The 9619-nt window shown below is 32.4% G+C and overlaps 1 protein-coding gene across 1 annotated transcript; it reads left to right on the top strand.

Annotated features, from left to right (window-relative positions):
• The first annotated feature begins 262 nt into the window (after nucleotides 1–262).
• On the top strand, nucleotides 263–6341 carry LOC121730732 (snurportin-1). Its single transcript, XM_042119873.1, has 9 exons — nucleotides 263–343; nucleotides 533–700; nucleotides 992–1082; nucleotides 1433–1603; nucleotides 3458–3643; nucleotides 4172–4305; nucleotides 4976–5115; nucleotides 5726–5868; nucleotides 6066–6341. Exons 2-9 carry the CDS (start codon nucleotides 552–554, stop codon nucleotides 6294–6296), a joined length of 1245 nt encoding a protein of 414 aa, XP_041975807.1. The 5' UTR covers nucleotides 263–343; nucleotides 533–551; the 3' UTR covers nucleotides 6297–6341.
• Nucleotides 6342–9619: the final 3278 nt, after the last annotated feature.

The following is a 9619-nucleotide window of genomic DNA, read 5'->3' as shown; positions in this document are numbered from 1 at the left end:
ACTCGTCCTAGTCTATGTAGCGTATAATCAAAGTAACAAGGCACAGAATTTCATATTTCACTGAAATTAATTTGACATTAATTTGTAGTTTTGTGCCTCTATTCGCCGTTGAACTTTTATATATTATAATAGTTAGATATAAAAAATTGTGCTAAAGTTGCTGATTGAGTTCAATCAGCAACTTTAGCACAATTTTTTATAGCACAGGCAACACTGGTACTGTCATAGATAACTATCTGTCAAACCTATGTCAAACCATATGTCAGCTGTACAGAAAAATCTGTATTTCTTTGCCGGTCTTTTAAATATGTATTGTAATTTAAAATACTAAATAAATAACTAGGTAAGCAAATATAATAAATGTATTGCAATTTGAAGCCTAACTTTAGTGCTATGACTTATTTATATTGTACTGAATTCTGTCACATGTTGCTTTCAAAACCATTTACCAACACATTTCGAGTGAATAAAAATATATGTTCTTAAAATTGTATTCAAGTTGCTTGTATAACTGACTTAGTGTAATTTTAAGTTGTAGAAATACAAGCAGAATGCAAGTCGATATAGACGAATTAGAAAAGTCTTTATCCCAGTTGGAAGCTACTGCTGCAAAGCCCAATCATGAAGATCTTTACAAAAATTGGGGCCGTTTAGGAAACCAAGAAGAAAGGCGCAAAGAGCTACTAGAAATTCAAAAGAGGTAATTTTTTTATATTATTATAATAAGTGGGTCTTTGGAGGAGAAGGATGAATAGTAATAATAAATGTAGAGGTTTAAAGGTCCACTAGCTATTGGTAAAAAGATACACCTTTATTCCAATTAATAATACCTAAAACAGGCAATCCTGGAAGATCTTATATTTTATAAATAAAAACTATTAGACAAAATTTATTAATTACAAAAACTTTTGGTTTTACAACATAAGTGTATGTAGGTAAGTTTTTTTTGTATAAACTTTGTATTCATTCATATAAAAACTTTCTTTTACAGTAATAGGAGCAACAAAATAGATTCATTTAGAGGAATTTTAGAGTTGGTTAATGCAGTGGAGGAGAATGATGTGTTTCAGTCTAAAAAGAAGGTAAACAATCCTGTACTTACATCATTTTTATTTTTAAATATTTATACTTTTCACAAATATTTTTTTCAAATTCTTTTTCCAATGTTTAAATAACAAACAAAATTATTCTAAAAAATCTACTACTTTAGTACTTTCCTAGAGTTTTTGGACACCTTACTGGCAAAGATATCCCTCCTGTGTATACATATACTATAGCTGTACCTACCACATTTAATCTTTGTCTGATCTAATCTAAAATTTGCTTTGCAGACATGGACGAAACAATGCACAACAATAACGTCTGTATTCACATTGCAGATGATAGAATTTGTAATTAAGTAACTATACTTTTTTTTGTACAATGCTTTCAGGTCATCTATAGACCCAGTATATATGTAGCCGGGTTTCACAAAACAAGCTTAACATACAGTAATGTATTAATGCTGTCAGAATGGATGGTGGAAAAACCTGAGAATTTTGCCAATGATTGGTACCTTGTGCCATGTCCGAAAGGAGTGCGAACCCTTATTGTCTCACATGGGGTAAGAAAATAAATTGAGCTATGGTCAATGTGTCGAAGTCTGTCTGGTAGGTAAGTCTGTCTAGCGGCAATAACTTCCATATTTGAATGACTAGTTTCTTATGGCTCAGTGGGTAAAACAATATTGCAAAGTTAGTTTGATCTAAGAAACAGACATGTCGCTACTAACTACCTGTTACGAAAAAAACGATCTCAATTTTTTTTCCGTTTTGTACTCGCATTCGGAGTGTAAGTCTCTGCCAAAAAAATTTTGAAAAGTGGGAATGCGAAGGAGTTTTTGGAGTTTCTTGGATTACATAAGTAATTTAGTGATCCTTTTACTTATTACTGGTGTTCGATTCGTTAATATCGCTTTAATTTCGTTATTATCACCTGCAACATGTGTCTAACCTAAAATTGCAATAATTGGGAAGTCCGTCTAGTTTTCATAAGGAAAGGCAGATATTGTCAACCTTTTCAAATATACATGCATGTCTGTTTTGTTAGTTGTATTGTTAATTTGCATTTAAACTATGGACTACTAAATCATTGCATTGCTCAAATTAAAAATACTGCACGAAAAAAGCATACAAGAGGGGCTGATACAAATTGCAAAAGTTATAAACTACTAAGTAAAAAAAGAAGGGTTTGGTTTTTTTAATATTCCAAAAACCAAAAATTATTTGAAATAATCAAAATTTGAAAAAAAATCCTTAAAGAGCAGGAAATTTTCTTAAAAAATCCTACCTCCCGGACCAACAACCCTTATAATTTTAATTGAGCGGCGAAAACGCGTAACTTTCGCGTGCATGGCCCCAATCTGCCACGTAAACTAAAAAGTTATTTTAACTAATTAAATATTAATATGAAGGAATAAAAAAAAATAGATACTAAGAAGACATATCAATAACAATAATCAAATCAAAATTAAGTAGGGTAGTATGTTCAAAAATGTCTCATCCCATAAATGATGATGAAGCAAAGTTGTTGATTTTACCGGCACTAATTAAGTAATATAATTTTGTTGTAATAAACATTTATGTTTATACTAAGTGTTTAATTTTTAAAAAAATGGACTATAATTGTAATGAAAATGTTTGCAACCACTTAGACTTACGATATGCCGGACTTGCCTTAAAATGATATAAAATTAATTTTCTCTGGAATGCGAACCTTATTACCGACACCTTAAACACATATTTGATTGGCCGTTTTGCGGATTTGCTAGAAACCGTTGCCATGCATTTTACTTCACAAGTTATGGCTATACTGCTGCTAGACGGACTTACCTCAAACTGTAAGGAAAGTCCGTCTACACGCCGAGTTTTTTAAAAATACCACGTAAGTAAAAAAATAGGGCAACTAAGATTATTTTTAGATCATTATAGGTCTAATTAATATATAGCCTTTAATTTTCGATGACACAAGTTACTTTAAAAAGCAAATCTCAAGTCAATAAATTATGTTAAACTTTAACTTTAGAAAAGTATGCCAGACTTCGACACATTGACCGTATACATACTTTCAAAATGTGTCCTAACTCCTACCTAATACCGAATAACCTGTTAGTAGATTTTTAAAAACAATTTCTTTGTCTTCTAATAATGCAGGATCCTGTAACAAAATAATAATTATCAAGTATCCCAAGATAGGTGGTTAAAGTATGATAAAATATGCACACTTTTGAAATATCATAGTATTATGTAATTGGTATAGAAAAGTAATTAATTGGTTTTTAAATGACTTATCAAAATTTCTTATAAGTAGGTGTTATATATCATTAACCCATCAATCCCCAAGCAGCAGCCGACTGCCGCATAACCATTGAAAATCTATTGTGTCTGCAATACCCACAATGGAGGTGTTAATGTTTCAGGGCAAAACAAAGTTTTACACCAAATATGGTCACTTTAAGTTTGAACACCAAACTTTGCTGCCTGGAGGTAGTCATAAGAGCAAGAGAGGTTGTTGTGTGTTAGATGGTTTCTATATTGGAACCGCACAAACTGTTCATATTTTAGACCTGCTCGCTTGGAAAGATCAACCTATGACGGATGGCGAGGTATTTAATATTTTATATTGCCTTATGCCCATATAAGGAAGCACTAAATATTTTGCTGCTGTATGTTATCTTTAACTAGATGACACCCGCAACCCCGTTGCGCCAAAATTCGTTTATGGAGCGGGAACCGTACATTTTTCCGGGATAAAAACTATCCTATGTCCTTTCTCGGGACTCAAAGTATCTCCGTGCCAAATTTCAGCAAAATCGGTTCAGTGGCTCGAGAGTCGAGAGTCAAGAGGACAGACAGACAGACCGACACACTTTCGCATTTATAATATTAGTATGGATGGATAAAAAGTAGCCTATGTCCTTCTGTGTATTGTACTTTTACTTGTGCTAATAAAAAAGATCTATTAGTTATTAGAAATTTATTTACCTACTGGTGTTAAAAGTTTTTTGAATGTTATGCTTTTTATATTATTAAAAACAATGTTTTTATTTTTTATCCATAAACAACACATCATAATTGGTATTATCAAAGTATTTTAATAATAATCTTTCTTTAATAATAATCCTTTTTTTCAGACAGAGTTTAGGCATTTCTGGCTAGAAGGCAAGTTCAATGAGATTGGAGCGGATCTGCAAAAGATAAGCAAAAACAATTCAATAAAGTTAGAAATATTACCTAAAATACCATGCACAAATGAAAATTTGACAGAGTAAGTAAAAAAGTGTTTTAATAAGGTATAATACTTGTATTGTAACGTCTTCACGCTTAAGCCCGGCCGCACATTATTCGAAATTTCTGATCAGAAAAATTCTGATGCCCGCCGGAACGCACTATGTTCATACATTTTGTTGTAGATCCTGCACACTATCAGAAATTCTTACGTGTCAAAATGTATGAGAGGGGCGGGGCGTCCAAACTTTTCTGATCAGAAATTCGGATAATGTGTACGGCAACGGCTATATTAACTTGTAATCTATTTAAAATAATTCAAGACGTGAGTGGAAGAATAAGGTAAGTTACATGAAAAAACTTCCCATTTTTTTGTTAAATGGAGGCTTTAGGTCCGGAAAAATGATTTGAAATAGAAAAACTATGGATTTTAATAATATGTCTAGCCAGATATATTAGCTGGGTCATGAAGTAGATAAATTACAAGTTTTATTTAAATAATTAGGGAAAAATTAGTTATTGTCCAGATGTTACGAAATGTTACTTGTTCGATTCTTCCACTCACAAGACTCACGTCTTCAATTATGTTCACTTCTCAACATTATTGACTTTTATTCAATTATAGTTTTAACAGAGTACACAGGACTAAGGTTTTAATGTTTAAAAAATGTATAATATCCCATTGCGTATTTAAATTAAGAATATTCCAGACATCTATCTCGGTACCCCATGCTGCCAACGAATCTGGACGGGTTGCTGTTCTACCACAGGAGGGCGCACTACGTAGCAGGCGAGACGCCATTGGTGGGATGGTTATTCCCTTATATGGTGCCGGAGATCATTGACAAAGGTGAGTAGTATTTTTCCTATAAATATAGTATAACTAGCTGACCCAGCAAACATTGTTTTGCCATATAAATTATTTTCAGTATCAATGTAAAAAGTAGATAAAAACATATTCTCAGGCCTAATTAAAAATATCATTAAAATCGGTTGAGCCGTTTTGGAGGAGTTCGCGCATAAACACTGTGACACGAGAATTTTAAGTTGTCTACACACCAAAGCCGCTGGCCCGGTGGCACAAACTTCTTCTTCTAATATATAAATATTAGGAGAAGAAGAATAGCGTAAAGATTGCAGTGAATCTATGTTCTATAGTCTATCAAGAGACAATAAATCCTGGATTATTTAAACTAAGCATAATAACAAGTGTAAAGGTTGCAGTGAATCTATCGTCTGTGAAGAAACAGAAGACGCTGGACTTAATTTTCCAAACATAATAACAATCATAGTAGTTTTATGCCTCGTATTTCCACGCACACATTACATGTAAAAAAAAAACGATTTTTTTACGGTTATACACATAACCTATCGTTTTAACGATATAGTCAGTAATTATTTTATTTTAAGTATAAAGGAATAAATAACATTTTCTTAAAGCTAAAATTTACTTTTTACAGATATTAAAATACATCCATTCTATGAAGAAGAAAAGCCAAAGGACTATACAAACCAAAAGGACTTTATCCAGAACTTTGCGTATGAAAAGGAAAGGAAGAAAAAGAATAGACATTCTAAGAGTATGGAAGTAGATAAACTTGAGGTCAGTCTTCACTGTAACTATTTGTCGCAGTCATTAAAAACTAAAAAATACTTTACTTGATTAAAGTGTGATAAATCATTACTTTACTTATTTAACTATTACTTAAGTAACTAAAGTAATAATTAAAAAATGTCTATATACATAAAGACGGCTATGTTCTAAATGAAACATTTGCTGAGTGTTTCCTATTTTTTCAGGCTAATGATCTCGAAAATAACTTAATAAAAGCTCAAGAACAGGATAAGGGCATACCAGTAAACATGGAAACAAAGACAGAAGACAGTATAGTGACAAAAACAGAAGAATTGATGGAGACAAAGACAGAAGACGGCATAGAGACAAAAACAGAAGAATTGATGGAGACAAAGACAGAAGACGGCATAGAGACAAAAACAGAAGAATTGACAGAGACAAAGATGACCAATTAGCTACTGAACATTGATATTAGGGTATACAGTGTGTTAGTGTAAACACCGTTAATGATGCCTACCACCGGTTCGGGAACTACCCCGGCGAGAAGAACCGGCGTAAGAAACTCGCACGGGTCCCACTTTTTACCAAAAAAGTGAGAGAAAAATTGTTCTTTTTAAAATAAAGTTTACAATTTTGTAACTTATGTTTATCTAATTCTATTCAATAGCACTATTCGCTTTAGAAAACGGTTATTATTCTATTATGTCTTGCTCACCGGTGAGCAAGACATAATAGAATAATAATAGATTTCCAAAAATCCACGATCGAAGGATTAAAATAAATGTTATTGTAAATATTTTTGTTAACTATGATTCAAGTTGTACAATGTAGGCGGTATGTATTAAATTAAAAATTTAATAAAATATTAATAAAAAAAAGGATAGCACTTTTGTTTCTGTTGCAGTGAGTTGAATATACAGATTTTATATTTATTAATATTTTATTAAAAAAAGTATGAATTATCATACTTTTTTTAGACTTTGCTGAATAAATGCTCTCCAAAAATTAGCCAACTTATATTGGAGCAATTATTTTACATCAAAAATCCATTATTATCTGGAATGGCAGATTTTTTTCAAGGAGAATTGCTGGCGTAAAAAAGTTGTTTATTTTATAAAGGGTATTAAGTAATTCTTTCAAGTCTTGAATCGAAATAAATTTTCGCGTAGTCAAAGTCTTATGTAATTTATGACCTCATGTGGAATTACCCTGCTGTCGCCTATTTCAATGTTGCCATTTAATATTTTTGTACCAAATCACAAATGTCAAGTCGCTCGTTTTCGCTGACTTTTTCAAGCTCTAATTTCTTACATGACACGTATATAAAATATTTTACAAGACTATAACAAGATATTAACGCAGCGTTCTCACACATAGTGCACTATAGTGATACTTGTATTTTGTGATATACTTAATTGATGTAAAAGTTGTGTAAATGTGACAATTCATATTATTATTCAAAATAAAAAACTGTATGATTTTAACGATTATTTCATTTGATTTATTACAAAAGCATTTAGTTAATTCCTAAAAAAAAATCAATATTTATAATTTTCCTCCCTCCACCATCCATATAATAAACATTAATTTATTATTAATTTTTAACAAAAAATTTAAACCGACTTCTAAGGTAAAAACAATATTCTAAAAAATATGATCTAAAAAGTATGAAATAATTCTTATAATTCATTAGTGCCTTTTTCAAATGTCGACTAAACCTCAACCAATTCTGTTCTCAATTTTCATTCGTTTGAAGTCGGTACCAGCCCAGAACTGAGATACTTGACATGGAACTTAGCCAGTACCTGCCAATGTTAGCAAAAAACTTCGAATTCGATTCGAGATTCGAATTTCGAAGTTTTGTGTGGAAGCCCAGACTGATGAGAAATCTCGTCCTATCAGTATAATAGTTAGTAAATAAACCGTTACTAAGTATGAATATGGGGCGCTAGATAGAAAGGCTACCAATACTTTGCCGGTTCGTTTACTTTATTGCTCTTTTACGACGCATCTAACTTACGGGATGTTACTGAAGCCATATCTGTATTCTGCTGTAGCCATATCTTTTTGTAGTTATTAAAGTAAACCTGAATTTTAAACAGCTGGATTGTTTATGTTGCTCCGATATTAATGAAAGCAAAACCAAAGCGAATAGGTAATATTATGTAGAACTCGTGTTATGACAAATGTAATTCTCTTGCAAGGTTGGCTTATTAAAACGTTACTTCAATGTTATAGTTTTTTTAATTAAAAAAATATATTTTGTTACCCGTAAACTAAATTCATAGTACACATTCTACAATTGCTAACAGACCCTTTAGGTATTAAATTCATGTTCGGCTGTCAAAGTTTACTTCTAAAATATAGTAGTTGACATTTTAGTAACACCCTATATACGCGGATGCTTAATAGTTTCTTTCCTATATTTACCGCATTGAGTGTATTTTACTATTTTGGCGGTGATAAATCTGAACGACGATATAAAAATTATTTCATTATTTTTATCATTTACGGCTATTTTGTCGCTCGGAATGATAGTCTAATATTTGTTGATCTCTATAGATAATATGACTCCAGAAATACCGTTGCGCAGAAAAACCTTTATCGTTCGGGAAACTTAAATTTTGCCGCGTACAAAACTATCCTTTGTCGTTTCCCGTCTTTAAAAATATTTCCATACCAAACTTCTAAAATGAAACGTCTATCAGCTCACCCGTGTAAGTAACAAACATACAAACACACACACTTTCGGATGTCATTCCTGCTCCGGGAAATGAGAGGTGGCATAGCAAGATGAGACTAACGCGCAGCCAGACACTCGTTGATTCATTTATTTGTGTGAAATTCGAAAAAAAAATAAGTACTTACCTAATTTTTATTACATATAGTCTGTCAAGAAAGTGAAGAAATTAAAAAGTGGCAACATCGTAGTGTCATTCCTTTTTTCTTTGATTGATTTGAAAGGGATGACACTACGATGTTGCCACTTTTTAATTTCTTTCTTGACAGGCTATACCTATTTATAATGAGAATCGAGTACAAGTGAACATATTGTCTCACCCTCACCAGTCATGTTGCATATCAGGGTTGCCAGACGTCCCGATTTTGGCGGGACGTCCCGATTTTCTCATCAAAATTAAATGTCCCGCGCGGGACTGGCTCAGTCCCGCTTTTCGGGGAAAGCCCAAACGTACGTGCAGCGTGCTGAGAAAGAAAGGTGCGTAATGAAGATAATTAGAGTGTGGGAGGTAGAGGGGTGGATTTTCTTTGGCTACTTTAGCTATCTGTTGTGACGTAAACGTTATTTTAACGCAAATAAAAAGATAAAAATTCAAAAAAAAGGTATAAACCTTTTTTTTACTTTGTCACGCTTTTGACTAAAGAATCCCGCTTTCTCACTCAAAAAGTTCCAAAGTCCCGACTTGGCTCAAAAAAAATCTGGCAACGCTGTTGCATATATAAGTACCTGTGGTAGAGGCTACTTCGCTCTTATCTTTTAAGGTACATTTCATACTTCCCCTTCGATCCGGGGCCCTGGTCTCAAAAATATCCTCAAAAATACACACAAAAATGAATATAAACGACACTTAAATTATTATGAACTTTGTGTCCCGTGGCTTGAACTGTTTAATCGTATGGTAATTTGGCACGAACGTTATGATGAAGCCTAATGGCCAATAAGCTTCTCCATCTGCTTGGTAATTGAAAAACTTTTCACTTTTACGTGAATTTTTTCAACATCAGTCAATAATGAGTTTTTAAGTTTAAGATTACACCA

This window comes from Aricia agestis, chromosome 9 (assembly GCF_905147365.1).
Source record: "Aricia agestis chromosome 9, ilAriAges1.1, whole genome shotgun sequence".
Lineage (NCBI taxonomy): Eukaryota > Metazoa > Arthropoda > Insecta > Lepidoptera > Lycaenidae > Aricia > Aricia agestis.
The sequence above is the reverse complement of the archived record's forward strand: the minus strand, read 5'-3'. Positions and strand labels throughout refer to the sequence as shown.

Coding starts and splice junctions, on each gene's coding strand:
- LOC121730732 (XM_042119873.1), top strand. CDS start 552: ATGCAAGTCGATATAGACGAATTAGAAAAGTCTTTATCCCAGTTGGAA. Junction 1,604..3,457: donor CCCTTATTGTCTCACATGGG/GTAAGAAAATAA, acceptor TTAATGTTTCAG/GGCAAAACAAAGTTTTACAC. Junction 5,116..5,725: donor GCCGGAGATCATTGACAAAG/GTGAGTAGTATT, acceptor TACTTTTTACAG/ATATTAAAATACATCCATTC.